The sequence below is a fragment of the Rhopilema esculentum genome, chromosome 19 (assembly GCF_057945365.1).
Source record: "Rhopilema esculentum isolate cy_ngs chromosome 19, ASM5794536v1, whole genome shotgun sequence".
Classification (NCBI taxonomy): Eukaryota; Metazoa; Cnidaria; class Scyphozoa; order Rhizostomeae; family Rhizostomatidae; genus Rhopilema; species Rhopilema esculentum.
In genome coordinates, this window is record NC_142833.1 from 4,936,807 (window position 1) to 4,962,913 (window position 26,107).

The window sequence follows — 26,107 nt, forward strand, 5'->3', positions numbered from 1 at the left end:
TGATTGTGTTCTTCACTTTAAGCATTCTCCTAAATGAACATACGCGAGAATCGTGACCAATGCTTCAAAAACGAAATCCAACGACTTTGTCGAGCCGCTTAATTTGTTCCTGTTGTAAAAATTTGGGTGTCGGTGTCATATGTTTCGCTAACCTTATGCAAAACAATCCGGGTACAAAAACGCATGACAATTATGTTTATGCAGAAACGTACAAAAGCTGTGTGTTCCATTTGTAACTCATAATGTGTGATAGCACCAAACATTACTACGATGAAATCGCATGATTTGAAACACATTGCGTTTAACAATGTTACACTTTTGCATAGGGTACCAAAACGCATCCGGCAATGGGAGGCGGCTAGGAGGACAGCCGCTTCTGCATCATTTTATCTCGTGCAATATTCGTACCTTGAAACACTTCGTCTCTTTAGCAACAGTTAGATCGAGCAAAATTAGCAAAATTGTTTAATGATCTTGAACCAAACATGAATAGCTCTTTAATAAAGAATGATTTAGTCATCTTCGAAACGATGTTAAATAATTTAGAGTCTCTTATTGTCTCGAAAAACCTCACTGATATTAATAGCAATATTTAGGGCGAAATTTCTCCTATGACCAGATACTCTGGGATAAGGTCCGCTTGCAATTAAGTGTTTTCGATGCTCAACATGATTGTTAAATGTTAGTGAAATTGTGATTAACGATACTAAAATTGAACAAACTCACCCTTGCTGCACAGTTTGTCGATAGCTTTTGAAACAATCCTACTTTAATTTATCCCACTTCTTCGGTATTTGAAAATACATCTAATTATTGATTCTAAAATGCAATTTAGTGTTACCAGGAAACAAAAACGAAATGTGGGGCTTACTGCACCTAATGCATGTTATTATTGTTCTTGTTAATACCTAATCTATTTCATAATATTCACTTTGAAATCGGTCTTATGAGAAAAAAATATGTCCCTTGCACTTGGCAATGATTGTGGTCTTCACTTTAAGCATTCTGCTAAATACACGTACACGAGAAGCGTGACCAATGCTTCAAAAACGAAAACTCAACGACTATGTCGAGCCGCTTAATTTGTTCCTGTTGTAAAAATTTGGGTGTCGGTGTCATATGTTTCGCTAACCTTATGCAAAACAATCCGGGTACAAAAACGCATGACAGTTAGATCGAGCAAAATTAGCAAAATTGTTTAATGATCTTGAACCAAACATGAATAGCTCTTTAATAAAGAATGATTTAGTCATCTTCGAAACGATGTTAAATAATTTAGAGTCTCTTATTGTCTCGAAAAACCTCACTGATATTAATAGCAATATTTAGGGCGAAATTTCTCCTATGACCAGATACACTGGGATAAGGTCCGCTTGCAATTAAGTGTTTTCGATGCTCAACATGATTGTTAAATGTTAGTGAAATTGTGATTAACGATACTAAAATTAAACAAACTTACCCTTGCTGCACAGTTTATCGATAGCTTTTGAAACAATCCTACTTTAATTTATCCCACTTCTTTGGTATTTGAAAATACATCTAAACTGTTTTCCATTTTGAATGAAAAAAACTTCAAGTTTAAGCTGGCTTAGTTCATAGACAGACAGAATACACCCAAGTAAGGGGGCTTTCTAGAATGTTAAACTAATTTGTTAAGCAATTCGCCAGCTTCACTCCTTTTAAGGACCGTCCAGTGAGCCTCAAACGTTTACATACTCGCAGCATGTAACGAGAACGGCCACGCGTTGAAGGCCTAGCCAAGCATTTTGTTGGCTGGGGTAGAAAATGTACAAGAAGGTTTGGGAATTGCATCATTGTGATCACTCACGATGTGGATTCCCCTGCCCATTCAACACGTGGTCTTACAAACAAAGGTACTGATGATCAGCTTGACGATATTTCAATGGATTTGATACTCTAGGTAATTTTGCAAGTTAACTTAGTAGTAAACTGGATAACTGTACATTTAAACTATCTGCATGCTTGTAACATGCTTGTATCAGATCTCTAGGGAAATAAGTACCAACAAACGGTGTCACAGCTACTTTGTTCATTGCACCTTTTATTAGTCGTATATACCACGCACATTTACGTGGTGCTATTCTGCTTTTTTAGAGGAAAAATTGTGATTTCTCGGCAGGAAAAAAGATGCAAAACGTGTCCTGTATATTTAAGAAAATTTTGGAACGGCTCAGCAAACTTTGAAAGACAAGAAAAAGGCCATAACAAATTGTTTTCCACTCCAAAGAATTAAATTCCCGTCAACTCAAAAAGTATAGTTTTTTATGAAGTTTCGTGCAGATGTGAAGCTATCTATGTAGGATGCATTAGTCAGCGATTAGTCGATATAATAAAACAGCATGCTCCCGCAAGCATAAAAGTGTTCAAAAGAGAGGACAGCCACGGCCTATTTGCAAAAATCAGAGTGCCTAAATCAAATGCAATTTGGCCAAATCAGGGGTCAACATTAACTCAAAAATCCAGGATGCGCCAAATCGTATATTGACAATAAATCATTGAACAAGCAAGATTGTATTTTTATTTTACTTGTCTTGAAAATTGTTCGCTGCAAAACAGACGATCCAGACTTGTCTAGACAGAAAGAGTTTCCATCATTCTTTTTTCTATAGGATTCTTCAACTAAGTAACAAGTCGTCTCTCTTTCACGCTACTTTCGATCTGCATCTTGATAAAGGTTCCTGCTTACCTCAAGTTATTACCCGAGGTGTGAAATCTGAGGAGTGAAGAGCGAAACGTACTCTAGTGTGCTATGTTGCTTTGCTTGCCTGTGCTACTTTCGAAGACAAATGGAGGGTTATATGTATTTGTTTCATTTAGCCCTACTTTTAGAAGGATCTTGAGAGTATGCAAATTGAATTATTGTATTTAAGAAATGTTAGAACATGTTTTTTTCTCTTGAAAAGTGAGGCTTTGAAATCGCTCCAAATCCCCTACAATTTGTTATCCCACACCTGTCACCATACATAAGTCGCTGTCATCCCGCGTATGTCATGGAGCAGTGAATTGTGCAAACAACAAGTAGGCTTGCAAACCGACGTTCTAGGAATATGGTCCTAGATTCAGAATAGGCAACTCTCAGCCAAAAAAACACAAAATTCAGGCTAAGTTTTCTTGCAAAACGGTGATTTTATGCCATTTGTCAGTAAAAATGTTTGCATAAAGACCACTTTAAAATCGTCCTACTCAACATTCTGTGTGTTTGGATAGCAACATTCAATAAAACCATACGTTACCTGTTTGTATGCTTCAGTTAACATTTAGGTTTAAACAAAGCCGCTTTTTGTCATCATCCAATATTTGTTGCATTTCGATTTAGCTCGGTTTCTATATTTGTTCCGTCCTTTATGTTAGAAATCATTGAAGTTCAAGAAAACTGGATTTTGTAAAATGGAAGATTTTAAAGTTCTTTCTTTAAAGGCAAAGCAACATTTCTTTTCCAATATGCAACTTTAAAACCCAACCAAGATCAATCCAACTTTCTAAGACTGGTTTTCATTAGAGCCTTAAGAAGCCTGAGGATCGTAAGAAACATAATTTTTTACGCTTACGATCAAGCTAAAACATCAGGAATCATAATCGTTAAATGATCAACACTCGATTTTATATTTTAGAACGCGCGTCATGAGGATCTTAAAGATGAAAAACGTTTTAATCATTACGATCCTTACGACCGAATTTTCCTTTTTTTTGGTGAATTAAGTGACTAAAATCCCGGAAATCCAGTCAAAGGCAGCACACACCTGTCCCTTTTCCTTTTGGCCTTAGCACTAAGTTCAAGTTTTTATGCAAGATGGATCCATCTCTTGTTGAATCAATTTTATGCAAGATGGATCCATCTGTTGTTGTCGTGAAATCGAACTACTTGTATGAAAAGTCTTCTTAGGGCCTACATGTTAAAATATTCTCGACCTTCGAAACAAGTCTGAAAAAACAATCTTGCTCAGATCTCCATTTAAGATTATTGCCAATCCAAAATATTTTCTTTCTTCGTACATTTATCGCATTTTTGCGGCGCCTTTGCCTTCTAGAAAATCTACATAGCCAGGGAAAAATTTAGATTCGTAGCAGCCATGCTGGATAATAGTAGAGATATGGCAGGGAAATATCGCCCTTTTTGAATCGTAATAAATTTCGCGACTCTAATGATGCTGTGATGTTTATGACCTAATTCTTCTTTGTAGAGGTCAACTACGTTAAATCAAGCTATGTCTTTGATATGTCCCAAAACCCAAAAGAGACGCTCGCATCATGCTATACTTCTGAAATTAAATGGGAGCACTGAAGCAGGAGCCGAGGAATTGGGGGCTTGTTTAGAGCCAGTTAAGCGAGCTGGCCCCCTTCGCGAGGTCTTGGCTTATTTTTAAGTTGGAAAATTCGATCTCTTTTATATGAGCAAGCAGGCCAGCCCGGTAAGAAAGATATCGCCACACATCTGCTGAGATCTCGTTACGCGAGATAGAAATTTTCCATATGTAAACACTGTAGCCTGGTTGCCGGGCTGCATTGAAACGTATTGCGCATGCGTCAAAGCAAAAGCACATGTCGTTTGATGTTGAAAACGCGATTACCAGCTTTTTACAATAAGATTAAGCAATTGGTGATGTTGGGTCAGGGGATATAAACGACGCTATCGTGGAGCATCGTCTCCGTAGTAAATCATACTTACAAGTCTTCGTAGGTAATATTCCAAGTGTCACATCTTGCAACCACAAGTCAGTTGAACCTAAATGGAAATAGTTCTGACGCTTTTTCTAACAAGTGACCTTTGTTTCAGACGTTTCAGCTCCCTGAAATAGAATTTTCATCTTTCGGCCAACTTTTCACCATTTAACAGTTGCCAGTTCTTGACCATAGACGTGTGAGGCAATGTCCATCGCAATATTTCATGGCAATATTTCATGGCAATATTTCGTTGCAATATTTCATGATATTTTACATGGCTAACTAAGCATAGATAGACGACTTTAAAATAAGATCTTAAACGTTCTAATATAAACAATACAAACTAACGGAACTGGTAACGCTGAATATAAAAAAAGTTGGTGGTATTTTCAATAATACTTTACTGGAAGTTACCTACATGCAGTTCCTGGAACTTGGCAAATTGAAAAATGAAAACTGGGTACTTTAAGGGTCTAAATATTGAAAGAGCTCTTTAAAATATTATTCGATATAACATAGCGATGAACTGGATACTTGAAAACGTAGGTCTCAACACTATCAAAATAAAATGCACCCTTGTTTCAAAGGGAACAGACTTGTATAGGCACCTGATGTAGGTAAGAAACTAAACACAATATCAAGAATATCACATTTAGCTACCGTAAAAGCTCTATTAAGCCCCCGGGGGGCTTTTTCAGTCCTAGAGGGGGGCTTATGAGAGAAGGGGACTTAATAATTCAATGTAAAAAATGCTATAAAAATGCCTTTATGCATCTTCAATATGAAAATGTCATACAAATGCTCTCAAAAACTTTGCTAGCAGCTTAGAAAGTTTCTTAAAATCAATCAATTATCTACCTCATCTTCCTCAGAGTCACCAGGACCAATTGATACCCCTTGGGACATCTTCTAAACAAATTTCGACTGTCTTCTAAAGCGCACAAGTAAATATTCGTCACCACGCCCGTCAAGAGACCCACTCAATGACCATGTTTTCTTTGTTTGATATCGGGGGCTTAAGAGGGGGGCTTAATAGAGTGGGGGCTAAAAAGAAAAGGGGCTTAAGAGACCTTTTACGGTAAATGTTTCACTAGTGATCATTAAGATAAAAATAGCAGCATAAAATTGCAGCGATGATTTTGGGCATAAAAGACTAAATGCAAATTGAGCGAACTTTACTATACAAAAACATTTTAAGAATACAAGACAGCACTATAAACAAGAAATGAAGAATTGATTACAGAGAAAGGATAGTCCCGCCTCAAAACATCAAGCCTTTATCAGAGAAAGAACCTCTGGCAATCGCCACAAACAATAAACTCCCCCCCCCCCCTAATAGCTTGCCTTTTTGAATGTTATTGTTACATTCGGTGCAGGCTGTATTTCTCAATTCAAATACGATATTCAAAGTAACCGGGAACAGGCTTTCGTTTGCGGCGGACGTCGTTTGCTGCGCAATATGTCGCTTTCTAAAGGCCAATCTCCATTGGGCGAAAGTAACCGGGAACAGGCTTTCGTTTGCGGCGGACTTAGTTTGCCGCGTATGGGGGGGAGGGTGTTTTGAAGGGTATAACATTATAATGGATAATTTAGAAGATGTTATACAAGTAGTTATCACAGCTTGATAGACTGGTCATTTATTTCTGAGGACCAAATTAAATACAGTCTTTTGATAACTGAAGGTGGTCTACTGGTTAGAGCACCAGACTGTAGTGCTTAAGTCTGGCCTATGACTCTGACGCTTGCCTTCTGAAGCTCAGCAGCCACGCTGTGGAAGCAAAAGCCGACACGGGGAAGAACTGGTCACCCTACATCACCATCCTGCGGAACTAAAGAGAATTTCCCTCTAGCACAGTTCATATGTACAGGTCGTATTACTACTACTTCATACTCTTTTCAATGAAGTACTTATAGAAGTTTCCCTTTAAAGTTAAAAAAGTTCGCAACTTCAATCTAAGTCCAAACTTCATCAACTGCTACTCAGTTCATTTTTACGAGAATCAAGCTATGCGATACACGGCATATTACGAAGGCACAATAATCATCTTAGAAAGGTAACCGTTGTCACCCGTGTTATTTTCCGTATTATCATTATACCGCCTTATAATTCCAGTATTAGGCATTTATAGGCAATTTAGGACCCCATAATCTTTGCTTTGTTTGGAAACGTAACGTGAAAGAGAGCAAAACGTAGGCTTTAACTGTCACGGCATCTTAATAACAACGAAGTTGTAATCATATCTGCATAGATCTTGTGTAGCTCTGCTTACAAAAAAAACGGCTAAATAAAAATAATTTCTATACAAATTTTGTTCATATACTTGGTACGCGAGTTTGTGCAGCACGAAAGTTTCAACATCTGTCAAACTTTCCAAAAACCAAAAACTTTCAAAGATGAAACAATCATAAAGTGGGCCTGTCAACATTGTTCGAACAAAGAACCTGGCAGGATACTATTCTTCCTTTACGTTCTTGCAAAGATACAAGTCAGCTCACTTTGATTCGTGATTATCTCGAATCAAACAAGAAAGGTGAAATGAATACCGATTCAAGAGCAAAACCGAACGCGCTGTGGCTTAAAATTCATCACCTAACTGTCTTTTTGTTACCCTGATGCTCTTCGTAATCTTCCTCCGATGGCCAATAGCAAATATACCAATTTCCATTAGTTTTGCATCAGTGAATTCCAAAATCTGGCGCGGTGTTACAAAACCCTTTTTAGTAAAGTTTTCTACATACTGGCCCATATTTATGGAGTCGAGCCATTCCTTCAAAGTGGTCATCGAGGCGTAATCCAGATCCTCGTCCCTACAAATGAACTAATATATTTCAATAATTTGTTTTGATTTGACATATAATGTAATTAAAGTCCTGCTTGTACATTCCAGCTGAAATTATAGAAAATGAGCGTATATGTACAGGGTACTTCCTTATTAAGTTTCTGTTATTTGCTCTAAGTTCTAAAATTTTTGAACCAAACAAAAGCAGCAGTAAACCATTAGCAAATTTAAGATCTTTCACTGGCCATAATTCAGCCAATTTTTAACAGAGTTTCGCAAATTTAGAGGCATTCGATGGTTCTTCTCTACTTTTCAGATGAAAATGCAATCATTGGCAACAATAATACTTTAATTAAAAAGCTAAGAAATTGACAATGGCTTCCAAAGCGGAACGTTTAGAAAATGACCTGAAAAAAGTCTTCCAAAAGAAATTGCTTCTGTGAGAACGCAAAAAATTCTAAAGTCAAAAGAGTCATTTCTAGATAGTTGAAACAGGAATATGAAATCAAAGTTTCAAAAAATTCTAAAAAATACTTTTGTGCCTTTTCACTATTTTTTGACTCAAATCACAGTCGAATCAAAAAGCATAATTTTCTTTGCTCTAAGAACCTGGTACGAAGCAGCTTTTGATTAAACTGATTTTCACAAAATGTGAAGACAGATCATCAAAATTGTAAAGGTTGGTCACAACCAAGCCTGAACTGGTTCGATTTCAAACCAGGACAAAAGCTCAATCCAAAACGGCTAAAAAAGCAAAATCGATGAACCGAATACATCTTGGCCAAGTTCTGGCAACGAGTGCACTAAGCAGATTGAGAGACTATTATAATGTATCTATAAGGAAATAATGCTTACCGCTTTGTGACAACAGAGGCTTCCTGTGTAAGAAGTTCAGGAGACTCCAGCCAGTTATCAATGATGCTACGCAACTCACGAAACCGTCGCCTTTTTCCACGGTCTTTCTCCCAGCAAGACAACATCAAATCATGGACAACTTTTGGGCAACCCTGAAAACGTTTTTAGCATATAATTAGCATTTGATCAAGAAAAGAAAAAAAAGAAAAGAAAGACAAGACAAGACAAGATAAGACAAGACAAGACAAAGACAAAGACAAGACTAGACAAGACAATACTAGACAAGACAAGACAAGACAAGACAAGACAAGACAAGACAAGACAAGACAAGACAAGACAAGACAAGACAAGACAAGACAAGACAAGACTAGACAAGACAAGACAATACTAGACAAGACAAGACAAGACAAGACAAGACAAGACAAGACAAGACAAGACAAGACAAGACAAGACAAGACAAGACAAGACAAGACAAGACAAGACAAGACAAGACAAGACAAGACAAGACAAGACAAAGACCATACAAGACAAGACAAGACAAGACAAGACAAGACAAGACAAGACAAGACTAGACAAGACTAGACAAGACAAGACAATACTAGACAAGACAAGACAAGACAAGACAAGACAAGACAAGACTAGACAAGACAAGACAAGACAATACAAGACAAGACAAGACAAGACAAGACAAGACAAGACAAGACAAGACAAGACAAAGACAAAGACAAAGACAAAGACAAAGACAAAGGCGAGCATAGTTAAAAATCTTATTATTCAGTTTTTACTTTTGAGCCAATGTTGGATTTAGTTGACCAGGAGAAGCTTAATAAACATCAGTAAATTTCGAGCTAAGATCCGTTCATAATAAAAATCTATTCTTTAGCTTTCGCCATTTAACTGCATTGAAATACGGTAGAAACTGGTAAGTGTATTTGGCGATGATCTGTAACCAATATACGGAAAAGATTTCAATTTATGGTCTCCAGAATGAAGTAATACAAATGCATAAAACTTTATTTTACTTTCTGAACTTTTCCTTTTATCATGTTTAGTTGTCCTGTCTTTGTTAGATAGTTCCATTCCATCTAAATCATGCACATGTTTTTTTATATTTAATATATTTCCATTTTCCGTGCTATTTTCGAATTTTGCGGTACCAAAGACTTATTTCCTTAAATATTACTTTGAAAGCTCACAGCTTGCATAATTAGTAACTGATTAGTTAAAAAAGGTGGGAACGAAAGCTTTGCTCTTGTTCTTAAAGGTGCTAAGTCTTATGTATAACAACTATACACGTCGTATAAGCAAAAGGTTACAAACTAATGGCTTAATACACAAAGAAAAATGATTCAGCTTATCACGAGAGAGTGTGCTGTCGCAGAGGGTATATAAACAAAAGACAATAAAACAATAAAAATAATCTCTAAACATACCATTGGAGGCGGAAGTCTGTAGCCACTGCCGAGCCTTTCTATAACCTTAACAAGGGTTAAAAATATCAGATTATGGCCACTAAGAAAGCAGCTTCGATATCTAACTAAGTTTAAAACGTGTTTTAAGATTCAGGAGTATTCATCGAAATTAGCTTATTGCAGTTTGTTTAATGCTGCAAGTTACAAAATTTATAAAGATACCTTTTGCCCTAACTTTCGACTTATAAACTTACGTCCAAAATTCTTATCCGAAGTGAGAGATCTGTATTCATTTCAAAAAGAAGTAAACATAAGTGAAAGGAGCCTTGGCAAAACCTTGTTTGACAGGCTGAGGATGTTAAGAAGGCTGTACCCTGGGTACCAGACTCACTATATATAAAATAAAATAGATAGTCTGGTCTAGTGCGTCCCATTCTTGTTCTGGTGTGCTGATATTAACCAATCAGGAGCGAGTGTACAGATTTCTGTAAGTTCAAAGGTCACAGCGAAACAATAAACTTAGCTCTGGTGTAAAACACTGAACAGAACACAACATGAATAAATGCTAGCGACCATAACGATTGAGTTTGAAGATGCTGTTAAAACTGTACTCAAAGAATATTTTTCGCATGCTTTGGAACTTAACACAGAACAGCATTGAAAGCCTTGTTTGTAGAGAGAAGAGACACCTTCGCCATATTGCCAACTGGCTTTGGAAAGTCTCTCATATTTCAGGCTGTGCCTCTCATTGCAAAGAAATTAGGCCTTGTAGTGAAATGCAGTAAATAAGTGAGTCTGGTACCTAGGGTAAAAAGGCTGAGGCTTGGCCTTTTGATATATGCTATCAAATAAAGGAAATACCAAAGCAAAGTTAAGTTACGAAATACTAATGGTCACAAATAATGTTTCCCTTTATAGCAGTGCAGCCTTGAAGTAAAAATATATGAAATATATAACAATTTGATATTTATTTTACTTTTTAAACCGTGATATAGTGAACATGTTGCGAGAAGGCCTTAAAAATACAACACGCCACACGACACTGTCGGAAAGAAAATATTGGATTCTTAAAGAGTCGCTAGCCAAATCAATATCCCCAACGATAAAAAATCAGTAACTTTTACAATTAATAGGACTGGCTTTCTGTCAAAAATATTAAGGAAGAAATTGCTGCAGAAATACAAAAAATTCATTGGATGAGCATCACATGAATTTCGTGAAACTGATAGCATGATTGAAGAAAACTATTCCGTAATGGAAATCTCATAAAAATGAACAACTTGTTTAGAAGTACCTCATAATTGCCCCAGTCCCAATACGGTCTTTCTCCATATGACATTATCTCCCACAATAGAATTCCATAGCTCCAGACATCTGATGCTGTGGTGAATTTCTTGAATTGAATAGCCTCAGGCGCGGTCCAGCGAACTGGGATTTTTCCACCCTAAACAAAAAGGATTTTTTGTAAATCAGAAATTTTTGTAAAACCCTATTATTTTTTGAATAATAAGAGTAAGGAATAATATTTGCTCAAATAAATGAGGCTAAAGATTATAGACACCGATAGAGTAGCTAAGATAGAGAAAACAACTTTTATGTCTGAAATAGTTTTGCGTGTATAACTGAACAGTCACTAAACATCAAGCGACACACTAGCACCCGACTATCGCATTATCAACTTTGAATCGCCGGGTTCTGAGCCCCAAAGCGGACACTGCGCTGTAAATACAGTATCGAGCAGTCTCCACAAGGCCAGTTCACAGAAATCGCCATAAATTCTCTAAGACGTGTCATCTAAAGATATTTTCAAAGCAAGACAAACACCATAAGAAATGAAGATATATTTCGTTCAACGATAATGAGCAGTTTGAAAATCGCGCATACAAATATCTCTAAAAATTACCCTACAATCAATGAAAAAGATTATTTCAGACTTTTTTATAGGAAGGAATAAGGCATCCATAAGAGATGTTTTATTTCGCGGTTACAGCAATAAACAATGCAAATCTTACCGTTGTGTTGTAAGCATCGTCTTCACTCAACTCTCTGCTCATACCGAAATCAGCGACTTTGCAAACCATGTCTTCATTTACTAAAATATTCCGTGCAGCAAGATCCTGAGAAGAACGTTAGATACATAAACCAAACAAAACATTCACGTGCATTGACAATAAATATTTCAATACGCCATTTGGTTATAGTAACAGAAACGTTTCAAGAGCTTTGTTAAGAAGAAATATACTTGGATAGAGAATATAAACTTGGGTGAATGGTCATTTCAATGGTAAAATATATCAAACACAAGTTTATTTCATTGCTTGGAATCAGATCCATATCAATACTAGAGCTAGCCTTGATAATCAGAAACGCGTATCATTGTTGGCCTTCACATAAGGGACGGCATAACCATAACCATAAATAGAAGAAACAAGGCGTTTTCGGCATAGAAGCGTCTGTGCACAGAACAGTAGACTCATATGCCTTGCATTTGGGAGTCAGGAACTGCCATAGAGTCAGTAACAACGGACCTCGGCGTGTCTGGTTTAAGGTTATCCAGTGAAAAGATCAATTATGTCAATTGATATACATATGAGTTTATGATATACAAACGTTTTGGTTTTGGATGGACTTTTAGGCTAAAAGCCAAGCAAATACTTACTCTGTGGATGAAACTCATTTCCGATAGATACGTCATGCCAGAAGATACACCCCTCGCCATACCTAGCAACTGCAGTGATGTAAATCCTCCATCATTGTCCTTGAAACATAATAAAAAAAATGATCAACTCCGTGGTTTACAAGGCCCTTAATGGACTGGCGCCAGAATATTTATTAGACTTATTTATAAGTAAATCTGGAAGTCATCGGCGAGCTTTTTGCAGTACCAGTACAACTGCCTGAGAAAATATCAAACATGGGCAAAATGCTTTTCTTTTAGAGGCGTACAGGCATGGAATGCCCTTCCAGTTAAACTTTTAACAGGCATCTTCCCTGCAGGTCGTCAATACCAAAATAAAATAGACTTATATTACTTTCTAAATACATTGTGAATAAGTTTTGTATATCTTTTAGATAATATCGTGAATCAGCTTTATTTTTTAATTGTGATATTGTAAGTAGAATTGAGGGCCTCTTGTAAACCAGAATTCGCTGAAGGGCTAGCCTTCTTAAATTATTTTGAAATTGAAAAAATAAAAATAACTATAACCTAATGGCTATGAGAGTCACTCTGTTGCAAAGAAAAGAGAATCCTGACAGAATAATATTGGCAGGAAAAAATATGTTTCTTATAAAATATATACGTTTGAAAATCATGCTTAATATAGCTCATTTTACTTAGTGTTTCTCAGTATCATCAGTTCAGATTCATTCTAATTATAAAATTTCACCACATACAAAAACATTGGGACATGCATACAATAAACAAGAAAAAATTAGGGTAGATGAAAAAATATAATGAAAAAATCAATTACAGGAGAAAAAAGGATTATTTATACAGATAAAATTTGCAAGAAAAAGCTCTGTCAGTAATTAATCTAATCGATAAGAAAGCACCACCTGAACTAAAACCTAACAATTTATATTAAGACATCATTTCAGTGTTTTGGGATCCATATCTTACAAATCACGAAGGAAAATAATCACTGAGGGAAACTGTTTGATATTTGGTGAAAGCAAGGACTTAGCGCCTGCAAATCTAGGAGTTAATACTAATATGGCAAAAGAATTCTTATACGTCAAAGAAAAAGCAGCCATGTGAGCCTGGCCTGTTTCTTTATAATGATCAGATGATACAGTTTCATGAAAGAAGTTAAGAGATATCAAGTTTACAGATTTATACACAAAGAAAAGTGGCTTGAGCGCAAATTACTTGTTTAGCTTTAAAACTTCTTATGCAGAGACAATATAGGTAGATGGAAGTGCTAAATTCTTGGAAGCATTAGCTCTAACAACATTCTTTTGCAGAGGGTTTATTGTTTGGTGTGAAGGTATGAACATGGAATCCACACTGAAAACAAGAGGCAAATAAAGAGTAGTACGTGATTCTTCAAATTGAGGTTATCATCCAAGCGGAGACCAAGAAAAATATTTGGACTAAACAACAACTGAAAACTTACCTGTAGAAAGGAATCGAGTGACCCATAGGTCATGTACTCAATAAGAATCATAACTGGTTGCTCTGAAAAGAAAGAGGGAGGACACTTTGCATATCATAGACCAATATTTGAGTTACGAATTAGTCAAAGCTACGGTAGCAGATTCTAGCCACAAGATCATCAGGGTAAAATACATTTTTACTTCCCTATTGCAGCTGAAAACGCAAACAAGGATTTGCTATTGTATGTTTTATTGAATTTATTTTGTGTTTTGCTCATCTGATTAAATACTCCTGTGCATTAGTCCCATGGTGTGATCTGATGCACAATGCTTCGGTTGTCTTTCTTGAATCTATCAAAACGAATTTTCGTCAATCTACTTTACAATTTTGACTGAAAAGTCGCAAGTTTTCCATTAAAAAGGGAGTTTTCGCCTCAACAATCCATTGTCATGAGGCCTCTTTATTGATAGATAGATAAACTTTATTTACAGAGGATAAACCTGGTTAGCCTAATAATTAATCTTCCCCAGGGTCCTCTCTATTGGCAGGCATTACCACCGTTATTCACCATCAAAATAAGAATAAGAAGCTTCTCCTAGATAAGAACAACTATAACAATTGTGACCCCAAAACTCCAACATGCACTTTTCATACAGGTTCCAAAAGCAATAATGCTCTTTCATAAACAAAAGTTCTAAGCCAGGTTCAAAGGCACCTAATTAATAAAATAAGAGTATAGCCAGACATAAAATCATAGAGAGAGGTGGAGCCCCTTGAAAAAATACCTCTGAACTCCCCACCCCCCCCCCCCCCAAACACAGCAAGTAACTGATTAGGCCTATTCATTTTATTCATAACGTCTACACAATAACATGTATGATAATATGCAGCATAAAAAGCATAAATTACTACATACAAGACAGCTCTCGAAATGCCCCAAAAACTTGTATTCATATGGATAATAAGCAACCCAATAATTAAAGCAATAAAATAAAAACAAGACAAATCATGCTACCTTTTGTGATGACTCCCTCTAGGGCAACAACGTTGGGATCGTCAAACTGCCCCATATAGGCCGCTTCGGCGAGAAAATCTTCCTTGGCTTTTTTGTTTACGTTGTCCTAAGGAAAAGGAGAAACAGATACAGCAACGGAAACTACACATCAAATTGTGCGTTGAGACAATCACGTTTATAGAGAATACTCCTGTGTAACAAATGGATACGAAATTCGATTGATAATGAAAATAATACCTTTAATCAATCAGCCAATCGAAAACAATTGACTGCGGTATATTTCTTTACAAACAGGTCCAAGGTTAGAGAACAAGGGCACTGATTGGTCAAAACACGTGTAAACAGATGCAACTTCCCTCCTATTGGCAATTTCCATCTTCGAATTCGTTTAAAATATAACCACTTTTTGGCCATCATTCAACAGGTCATAACGTGGTGAAAAACCTGTACTCATCCACGCTACCCTGAATTTTTTTCAGCAAGTCAGCATAATAGAGACAAAGATAGGGTTAAATTTGTTTACCTAGCCCTTCTTTTAAAAAGGTCTTTTAAAAGTAAGGGAACAGCGAGTCTGAGTCGGACTTTTCAATTACAGGATAGTGTTAGCCCCGTGAAACGCTCTCGCAAAAACCCTGATGAGACAAGCACGATTCAACAAAACATGCGATGACGTAAAAACTTTGTTATCAAATATAAAAAATACCCTTAATGTTTTAATGGCCACTGTTATCTCCTCTTCCAACGGTCGTTGCAAAGTGCCTTTGTAAACATCGCCAAATTCACCTAAACATGTAATAAATTCACCTAAACATGTAATAAATTCACCTAAACATGTAATAAATTAACCTAAACATGTAATAAATTAACCTAAACATGTAATAAATTAACCTAAACATGTAATAAATTCACCTAAACATGTAATAAATTCACCTAAACCATGTAGAAAATAATATGAGAAGAAAAAAACTAGGGTGCGAAAAAAGCCGCTTAGCACTTTCGAGAAAATAGTGCAATATCTGGCTTCATCCAAAGTTGAAACCTAATGAAAAGTTGTGCCATCACGACAGGTCTTTTGATGTTTGTCTATAAAGATGTTTCCAACATTGTGCATTGCTAATTGTATGGCGCTAAGAAGTGTGGTCAGAAAAGTGACAAGGAAGGTACAGAGGAGACTCGGGGGGAGGGGATAACTTAGCCTAATAACCATAATTCCGCAAAGCAAATAACATTTTGAAAGCACACGAAAATCATCCAACAAATTTTGCATAACCTTTGCCCAGAAATCTTAGTATTACACACATTTAATATTGTCATTTCTAACTGGACATTCATTCTGTTAATGCCAAATCTCCCTCCTAACAAATTTTCGTTATTTTTCCTAAATGGTACCCATAACTCTGCATTTTTCTTCAAATGGTACTCATAGTTCCGCACATTATTAAAAAACTGATATCGATAATTCTGCACTTTTCAGAAAAAAGAAGGAGACAAACTGGGTACGGAGGAGAAATGATGGGGAAGAAGGAGCCACGTTGGGTAAGGAAGAGCAACGGTAGGTAGAGGGAAGCCATGGTTGGTAGGGTGAACTGACATTGGGTAAGATAAAACAACAGTGGGTAGAGTGGAGCGACGGTGGGTAGGGTGGAGCGACAGTGGGTAGAGTGGAGCGACAGTGGGTAGGGTGGAGCGACAGTGGGTAGGGTGGAGCAACGATTTGCAGGGTGAAGCTACGATGGGTAGGGTGGAGCGACAGTGGGTAGAGTGGAGCGAAAGTGGGTACGGTGGAACAACAGTGGGTAGAGTGGAGCGACAGTGGGTAGGGTGGAGCGACAGTGGGTAGAGTGGAGCGACAGTGGGTAGGTTGCAGCTAAGGTGAGGTGAATAGGGTGTTGCAACGGGCGATATGGTGAACGATAATTGACACTTACCTCCACCAATAAGGCTATCTAAAATTACCCAGTCTCTCTGTAACTCTTTAGTGAAATCCCTGACTGCATCTGCTACGTCCTGGTATACAGTTGGATCAACGTACACATGGCGTCTTCCAAATTTCGGGAGGATAACTGAGAAAGATCAAAACATTCTTAATTTCTGAAGCAAAATTGTAAAAATTCATAGCAATGCAGAATCTGTACTAATAATTTACATAATACTTATTTTATCCATAATACTTTTGTTTCGACAGATGACAATGCTCTAATTTCATCAAGAAGCTAACATAGCAACAAAAGACATCTCTAACGGTATCTTTTGAAGCTCTGTCCATGAGATATATGAAAAACAAGGGATTGTTTTTAATAAAAAATCTGGCTGAAACTTTTTACAGAAGTAAATGCAACTTTCATTGCGAGTGGGACCGCTTTTTCGTCGGTTAACGTGAAAAATAAAAACGAGAAGTTTGAAGACCTAAAAAAGACTTATTCATTAAAGACTTAAACAAGACTAAAAAAGACTATTAGACATATTTCAATTTTCATGGGAATAAAAGAGGCTGTATTTTAGTTAATAGTCATTTCAGCTCAAAAAATTTTTGAACGGTGTATTTTCATAGTTTCCTTTAAATTTCGTGTGCTTGACTCAAAATCACGAGATTGGTCACTCATTGTTTGAAAAGAGTCAAATACCTAAACGTATAATAGCAGTTTTCAACAATAGTGTCAATAATTAGCTTCTCTTTTCATATCATTGAAAGATAACTAATGAAAAATCAAACGAACCTTCTCCGCTTTGTAGTCGAACTGGCTGTTGGTTTTTTTGGACACGCCTGCAATAAAATCAGACTCATTCATCACTCGATTATGGTGATATAGAAATCCCTATCTGTTGACCCTAAGTATTGTTCTTATAAATCATATACTAAATATTATACTACTATTGCAAAATAATAGAAAAATTAGCCGGGACAGCAACTAATTTCATGCAGACACGATGAATTTCATGCATTTCTGATCAAAAGTGACAATATTGGTGTTATTTCCAGGAAAATAAAAAAAGAGGAACATATAAAATATCCTTTCGATAAAATGACATTTTGAGGCAAAATATTTACATAGATACTTTGTAAGCGGGATTTGACAAAAAGAAACTTCAATGTGCGAAGGTCACAACACAACTTCACAACAGCTTTACCTTCTACACGTGTACACAATAACCAAAATGGCGACGATGATCAAGAATCCAAGGGAGACGCAAATAGCAACCACGACTTCGACTGCGATTCCTGTGAAAATGAAAGTAATGTATACATTAAGATCTTGATTTACAAATCAGCTTTCTGCAAGAAAATCGAACGGTCATACAACGTCAACCTACTGAATGGCAATTGAAGTATATTGCATAAGATAATCCATTGACACAGCACTGGAACCTTAAAGGCAAGGATTATCATAGGTTTTCAAGTGTCGACCAGACAGGATAGAGGAGCTCCTGATGCCACGTACTCTTTGTGTTACGATACGACCCGCTTTAAATATGCTGCAAAAAACCATAAAAACAAACCAAATTGTTCCTTAGGTTTAGTAGACAAGGTCATATGATGAACAAATAAAAAAAACGAAGTAGTGTGTGTGGTCAAGTCTATAAAATGCGCCAACAGGGGCTGAAATACTTGTACCAGAAAACCATTGACTCAGTTGTAGAGGAAAAAGATATGAAAAGCCATTTTCGTAATAACAGTGTAGAGGAAAGTCAAATTTAAACATAAAAACTTGCCTTTTTCTGTTCCTTGGATTTTGAAGTTGATTGTCGTCTTCTCTGAGAAACCAGCTGAGGTGTACGACCTTACCTGGATGAAAGAACGTTTGTTGAGAACATTTCAACTTCTGACTATTCACTTTTAAATGAAAAACCTGATAAACCCAATGTATAATGCAGTTAAAATTCAGATTTAAATCTATTCTGATTAGTGGTTTTCAATCAAATAAAACCAAACTATGGAAAAAATAAATAACGGAGCAAAATAACAGATTTGAACCAGGGTTCCATCAATTCGCTAAGAGCTTGACAATGATCTGCAATATAGAACAAGCCCTACAAGTGTCAGATAAATGGAGGCTCTACTGTTGCTTTCAATTGTAAATTATTATTTCTTTAAATACTCTTCGGTTACATTTCTGTTATATGTCCGACAAGCAAGATCAGAGATGGAATCCAAAGCAAGGAGGCTGAGATCAAGAAAAAAAACTTCATGCCCATGGCTCTGAATTTGCAAAAAAGAGCAGAAAGCACAACCATTATAGAAAAGATTTCAGCCCAAAGAAATTTGTGCGAAAAAAATTGATCAAGAAGCCGAGGCAAAGCAGACACGCAGAACCTGGCTTCCCAAAGGAGAGCGTCACAAAGAGGTTGCAGAGAAAAAGTGATGGCAGCATCTCTCTCTCTCTCTCTCTCTCTCTCTCTCTCTCTCTCTCTCTCTCTCTCTCTCTCTCCTCTCTCTCTCTCTCTCTCTCTTCTTCTTCTTTCCCTTGGCTTCCTCTCACTTTTCATAAAGATATTAATCAAAAGAATTTCCAGCATAAAGGATCTAGCGAATCGTGTATATGAACCAAATGAAATTAAGTTTGTTTGCACAGCACTCCCACTAAACAAGTTGACAAAGTCGGCCAAGCAAGCGTATTCCATATTTCTGAGTTCATTTCTAGCAAACTGACTGAAGACTGACATGATAAAACAAGCAACTTCATTTGAAAGACATAACAAAATAAATTAAGCACTTACAGACACTTTATAGTTTTCCAACTTCTTCTTCCGATTAATCGTCAAATTTGAATGCATTTGAAATTCCCCCTGATTTCCATTCACAATTATATGATATTTGAGATCAGGGCCTCCCTTCTCAGACGGGGGTTCCCAGATGACTGTGACTGAGCCATCGTCGTTTCTTCTTGACTCCAAATTCTGAACAGCAGATGGAACTGGAACATATAAGTTTTACATCAAAAATTGCGAAACTAGTTTCAAGATATTATAGGCAACAGCTCTGTTTCACTGTTGGTAGGAAAAACAAAACGGGTCAACCATTATGCAGCTAAAAGTTCCAAAATTAACAGAAAAGCAAAAAGATAGCATACAAAATTACTTCACCTGATACTACTGAGTATAAACGTCGGAAAATGACCAAAGGTAAGCAGAAAATTTATATTTACATGCAGATGGAAAGAAATGTGAGGTAATGTAAGAGGAAGAATGGCGCGTTTGACAGGTTCTTGTTTCTTGACCAATTTTGGGCCGCTGACCTTTCACCAAGTTGAAATGTCCGAGAGAGAGAGAGAAGGAACTTGCCAAAGGCGCTATTGATTAACATATTTTATTTAAATTCATAGACATCTCAATGCGAAAGTTGAAAGTTGAACCAACAAGATCTTTGACCAAGGTATCTTTCAAGAAAAGACCATCAATATAGACTTCTTTAGCGAAATTTATCATAGAAGCTAACGTAAACAGCATTCTATCTATCAAAAGGCTTCATTCAAAAAATAGGGAGGGAACTTTATCAGCATGCGGGGTAAGAAAACTGGTGAGACTTTGTGGAATAAGGAAATTTTCGACTCACGTCCTGTCAGAGTTTGGAAACGGAATGTCATACTATTACTCTTTCCAGTTGCCTTGGTAACATTGTTTATTGAGAAAATGGTGACTTCGTAAAAAGAGTAGGTCTTCAGGCTGGTCAAGTTATACTCCAAATCACGTGTAAGGAAATTCTTTGTTTCACAACCCTTGCATTGAACATCGAATTGAATGTCATTTCCAGTTCCCTTCTTTGACGGGGGATCCCAGCTGATAAGTGCCCATTGGGACTTGACCAGTGACGCATTTAACTTTCTGGGCGCAGACGGAGGCTCTAAAAAGTAAGAGAAACTGATTTTGGTAAATCGTTCGCTAAAATAAAAAGGAAAAGAAAGTACAAAAGCCACAAAATTAAAACCTTGATCCAACACATTTAATTTTTTTTTCCTTTTGACTAATTATGTATCGTTTTTACTTTGAAGATAATTCAGGCCAACTGTTATTGATTGAACATGAATGAACTAACCAGCAAAGACTTAAGGTATGAAACTGAATGAACCAATGAATGAATACATTACTTCAGTTTGATGCAAAGGTATAAATTGAAAAAGTTTATCCTTTCCACTTTGTACAATCTAATGTGAGGTGAAGTGCAATGGAAAGAAGAAATTGTCAAGTCGCTAAAGCAATTTGTAGTATTTGCAAACAGTTATGAGTTCGAATCAATTTGACCTTTGTATATTTGGCCCTACTTTCCGTCCACCAAGAAGCAAATGGGCAGTACCGAAATGCAATTGACCTTAATCTCAGAAACGGATATAACTTTACTGGTAGGTCCACGTTAAAACACTTCACTGGTAGGTCCATGTTAAAACGTAATGGAGAAGATAGAAGCTGTACAACACTACCTTAGCTGCAACGGAAATTCGGAGGGGGATTTCTTGGGATAAGTTGTACCTTGATCTTGGGTTGGCATGTCTAAGCCTTCGAAGATGGGGTGGACGTCTAACCTTATTATACTAAATTACAAACATTTTAACTCCGGCAGACTGCACAAATGATCCAATATTCCAATATTCACTTTGCAAGCCTGAATGTAATGGCTTTAATCGTAATGTTTAAAGGTTTTGCAATACCGAGATAGCCAAAGTATATTGCACCACTGTGTTATCGCCCTTATAATCTTGAAAAACCTTTTTTCTTCGCAACGTTACTAGTAAAAATGAGTGTGTACATATGCTAAGAGTTGGGAAATGAATTGTAGCACGGAAAGGGCAGGCAACTTTTCCTCTTCATGTTTTTTGGCTTGAGAGAGGTCCTATCTCTAGTATACATCTTATTGATAGTAAAAGGTCTCGGCGCAATTCATCTAAGCAAACTATTGTTTGAAAAAATTTTAACAATTCAAACCTTCACAGTCAACAAAATAGTCTTCTACATGGGCTTCTGGCCTGAAATATCCTTCAAGACATTGGCAGACAGTTCTGCGCGGAAGCAGGCCATCTTTTACATTCCTCCCACAACGAAGACAAGGTCCGTTTCCTTTCTTGGCTTTGAAGGTCCTTTCTTCGCAATCTACATCAAATAATTCAGGCATTAGATGCAAAAAGATTATAAGAGATGTGCTGGGCCACGCCCATTGCACCTTTGATACCATTAAGACATAATCACAAAAGACGAGGGTGAGCCCAAATACCCTCAGTCATGATTTTGTGCCACATTACAATTGGTGGACCTGAGGCTGATCACAAGAGCATAACTTGCACTTATTTTCCATCGAAAACAAGTTTTGCCAAAGACCAATTGTGAAAAATAGTCATCAAGATGACAGGAAATTGCAGTGGTCAGGCAAAAAGCAAATGGAGGAGTGGCAAACTTAACATTACTGTATGTCATTAAATTGTCCACAGATTGCAGATTATTGCCTCTTGAATATTACTCACCATGGCAGAGGAATAGCAACATAGAAATTGGTAAATTTACAAAACTAGAACCTAAAGTCACCTCTAGCAGGAAGATCCAAGCATTTAATTGTTTTGAAACTTGCCCTTACACTTATCTATGCAATGGCCAAAAAAATTAAGCAAAAATGTAAGAATATACATGCACCTTTGCAAGATTTACTTTTTGTCATTACAAATCCACTGTCACATTGACATCCACCATAAACTCTGGCAGTTCCATTTGGAAAACAGTGCATTAAATTATCTTCCAATCTTGTAACAGGTACAGCGTTTGGAACACACATTCCTTTGACATGCAACACTGAAGTAGTCCTATTAGGTGCAGGGCTGCCATTGAATTCTAAAAGGAGTCCTGCCTCAGAAGGGCATGCAAAATACCATACATTTAGAGACTTCACATTACCACAAATGCCAGTATCTCTGAGAGCAAGGAAAACTCCTTTTTTCCCATCCATACCAATGCTAATGCTAGATGCAAAGTCTTTAAAATCTGACGATAATGCTGATTTATTTTGTAATCTACCAGCAAATAAATATTTGTTTTCCATGGGACTTGGCAATATGTCTTCTCTATAATCTGTTTTCAATGCATAAAGGCCTAAAGAATATTTACAATTTGTATCCAAAAATGGGCAAGTTTTGAGTGCATATTTTACTTCCACTACAATTTCATTTGCAGGCTCAGTCATAACATATGGAAAAACCAAATATGAATCCACTGTTTTGTTGTCTGTAGCACACGCTACAGGCTGCTCGCCACCTTTTCCATATACCCACTAAAAGAAAACAGTGCATAATTATCTAAACTAGAAAGCTGTTGAAAACCAAAAAACAACAATATATTTTGCAATCAATAAGATTTTGAAGATGCTATAAACCACTCAACTCATAAACTGTACAATGTATAAACTTAAGTTTGATAAGAGCAGCCATACCGGTAACAGTGGTGGTTTTAAGGACTGCGGGGCCCAGGGCCAAAAAATTGACAGGGCCCTTGCTCTTTACAATTTCTATCTTTTTTCTTAGGTGTGGGGCCCTTTTTGGCTACCATAGATGCGGAGCTTGGGGCCATGGCCCCCCTGGACTCCCCTTAAAACCACCACTGACCAGTAATCATAGCACTGCATCAATTTAGAAACAAACCCAGAGCCTCTGACGCATGTGTGTCCCATTTATGTGTCCCAGCAAACATCTCAATGCTTAGGTGGTTAAATTTTTTCTGATTTTTTTTAAGGCTGAGGCAACTCACCACACGAACAGAATTCCAGTGAATGTGTTTAACAATGTTTGTTAAAAACATGGGGTCTATTCACTGTTACAATACCATACAAGATTTCTACAGAAACAGAAGGATTTTCAGGAATTTACTAAAAAAGCAACAGGATTTCCACCGAAGGTGTCCAAGATTTTCAAAGATTAATTTGCCCCTCAGTTAAAATAATGAAGGCAGTGGTGTATTTTCTTAATGTGGGTTTGTGGACAAAAACACTTACAACAATTGAGATTGTTTTATATATGTTTATTTGTTTATATTTAGAACCAAAATGTGGCTCAAACTATTTTGGAAATATTTTCATTTCTGATCTTTAAAAATCTCTAGTTGCTTTGATTTATTGTTTCAAAAGTTATTGTGCCATTCTAACACACTTTTTAACAAACTATCATCTTTCAAGCCATTTTACATCAAGTTTTCCAGTAGACCCGTACCTACTATATATTATTCCAAAACTTCCATCATGGGGTGTTTAATGTAAATTTGTTATTCATACAATATATGACTCAAATTACATCACTCTAAATACAGACTTACATTATCTTTCCCTTTGTTTGTGTTAGGATATGATTTTCCTTGTTCAATCTGCACACTTCCAATTTTCACTATAAACAAATCATAAAGCTTTAAATGACTCTTCACTGAAAGCTTACTACACAATTTATAATATACAACATCAAGCTAAACAAAATTTTGCCAGAGTAGAATCCAACTCCCATTGACTACCAAAACTTTACATTTATCATCCATTTGTAAGGTAAAATTACACATTTATCTTCTCTCTTAAAGTAATGTTTTTATAGAAAGTGACAAAAGAGCTTGGTAAAAAAGGATTTGAGTTTATTTATATACTTGACTTGTAGGATAATAAAAGAACTATCAACATTGCTTAAGGAGAGAGGAGTGGAAGACATAATATTTTCAGAAAATTAATGTTAAAAATATAAAAATGTATGATTGGAAGCTGTTTGCTGGCTATTCTCAAGGGAACACAGGATAGCATTTCATGACTTTAGAAAAATAGGAAATAGAAGACTTAAATTTTCTGAAAATTCTGGTTCAGTTTCATTGAAATATAAGTTAATCTTAAATGCAATTCTACATGATCACAATACAGCAAAAAAATTACATAACAAAAATTCATCACATTTCCAATTCTTGACAACCAGTAACTAGACAGACAGTCAATGAAAAAGAGAACATTACAGGACTGTATTGACGATCGAATAACTAAAGAGGAACTCTCTAAATATATAAAATAATTGAGAGAGTCCCCCAAATAAAAACAAAGGAACCACAAGCTTTTTTATAAAAATAGCAAACAACAATATGTATCAAAAACTCCCCAAAATAACATGTGTCCTGTTGTAGGTTAACTTGTATTTTCTTGAAAGGTCACATTACCTTCAGGAATACTGGAGCGAATTCTCAGGTAAGAGGGCTCTAGATAAGTTTGCCAACTATTATGGTAGTTTTCCACCATTGTCTTTGATGTCACAACTTTAATAGCATGCTTCAGCAAAAATTGAGGGGGAGAGTGAGGGATCTTGGAGCCCCTAATAATACCTTATTTTAAATCTAGAGAATTTCAGAAAAACTTTATTATGGAAACATTTTTATTCTTTCCTCCTTCATTAGTATCTTATAGCCATAAAGCTTAAAATGACTTAAAAAGTGTTCGGAAAAGGATTTTTAGAAAAAAGGGCAAAGTTCTGTTACCTGCTTAATCAGTTTAAAACAAAATTCAACACTTTCTAGTTCTAAATTTATTCTGAATTTCATCTCAGAGATGTTTTGTTGCAAAGATCTGGTAAACATTGGATGGATAGCAATTGAATGGGATTGGGCCAAATTGTGAGCTTGCATTACTATAAATCATACATAGGTGTGCAGAAGTGGCCCCCAACCTACCGTATCTGCAGGGTGTGAAAAGTAGTCAAAGAATGATTAGAAGAACAATCGGTGCAATCAAAATAAAAGTATCTAAAAACTAGAAAATACCTTTATCAGGACTTGCAACATGCATTAAAACGCCCAACAGCAATACCTTGAAAGCTGCCATGTATGTTGCTGTAATTATTTGAATCCGAACATTTGCTGCTTCGTAAAAACTTAATGATATGTCAATGACAACAAGTTGGACATGCTAGGTTGGACTTCAAAACATGAATTTTAATTTGAATGACATATCATCGTTCATTCAATCTTCTGTGTGCGCAACTTGCAGTCTCCTATTTCCATATTTCAAATGGAAAGGAACGCGGCCTAACCGGTCCGAGAACTATCTGCATCGGCGTTTCCTCTTTCTGTTAACAATTCCAACTAATCAATCTTCCTTTGGTCTTTAAAATAAGCTCCGGAATTAGATTAAAAAGAAGTAATTACTTCATTGCTTGACCTTAAAAATTGTGCCTCAATTTTCAAATGTTTCCAACCATTAAATCCCGGCCCTCATCTGCTTTGAATTACTCCCAAATGCACAGACAATCAGTGGTTCCCAGTCTTCAACAAGACAAAATCA

General features: G+C 36.5%; 1 protein-coding gene across 1 annotated transcript; it reads right to left on the reverse strand.

Annotated features, from left to right (window-relative positions):
* Positions 1-4,984: 4,984 nt before the first annotated feature.
* Positions 4,985-26,087, reverse strand: LOC135688196 (ephrin type-B receptor 1-B). Its single transcript, XM_065204927.2, has 19 exons — positions 25,588-26,087; positions 24,124-24,191; positions 22,459-23,089; positions 21,760-21,924; positions 20,396-20,683; positions 19,561-19,757; positions 18,556-18,628; positions 17,974-18,064; positions 17,562-17,608; positions 16,773-16,907; positions 15,548-15,627; positions 14,845-14,950; positions 13,849-13,910; positions 12,390-12,488; positions 11,743-11,847; positions 11,025-11,174; positions 9,752-9,796; positions 8,319-8,470; positions 4,985-7,491 (listed from the first exon to the last, which is right to left on the reverse strand). The coding sequence occupies exons 1-19, from the start codon at positions 25,646-25,648 to the stop codon at positions 7,260-7,262; spliced, it is 2,787 nt and encodes a 928-aa protein (XP_065060999.2). The 5' UTR covers positions 25,649-26,087; the 3' UTR covers positions 4,985-7,259.
* Positions 26,088-26,107: the final 20 nt, after the last annotated feature.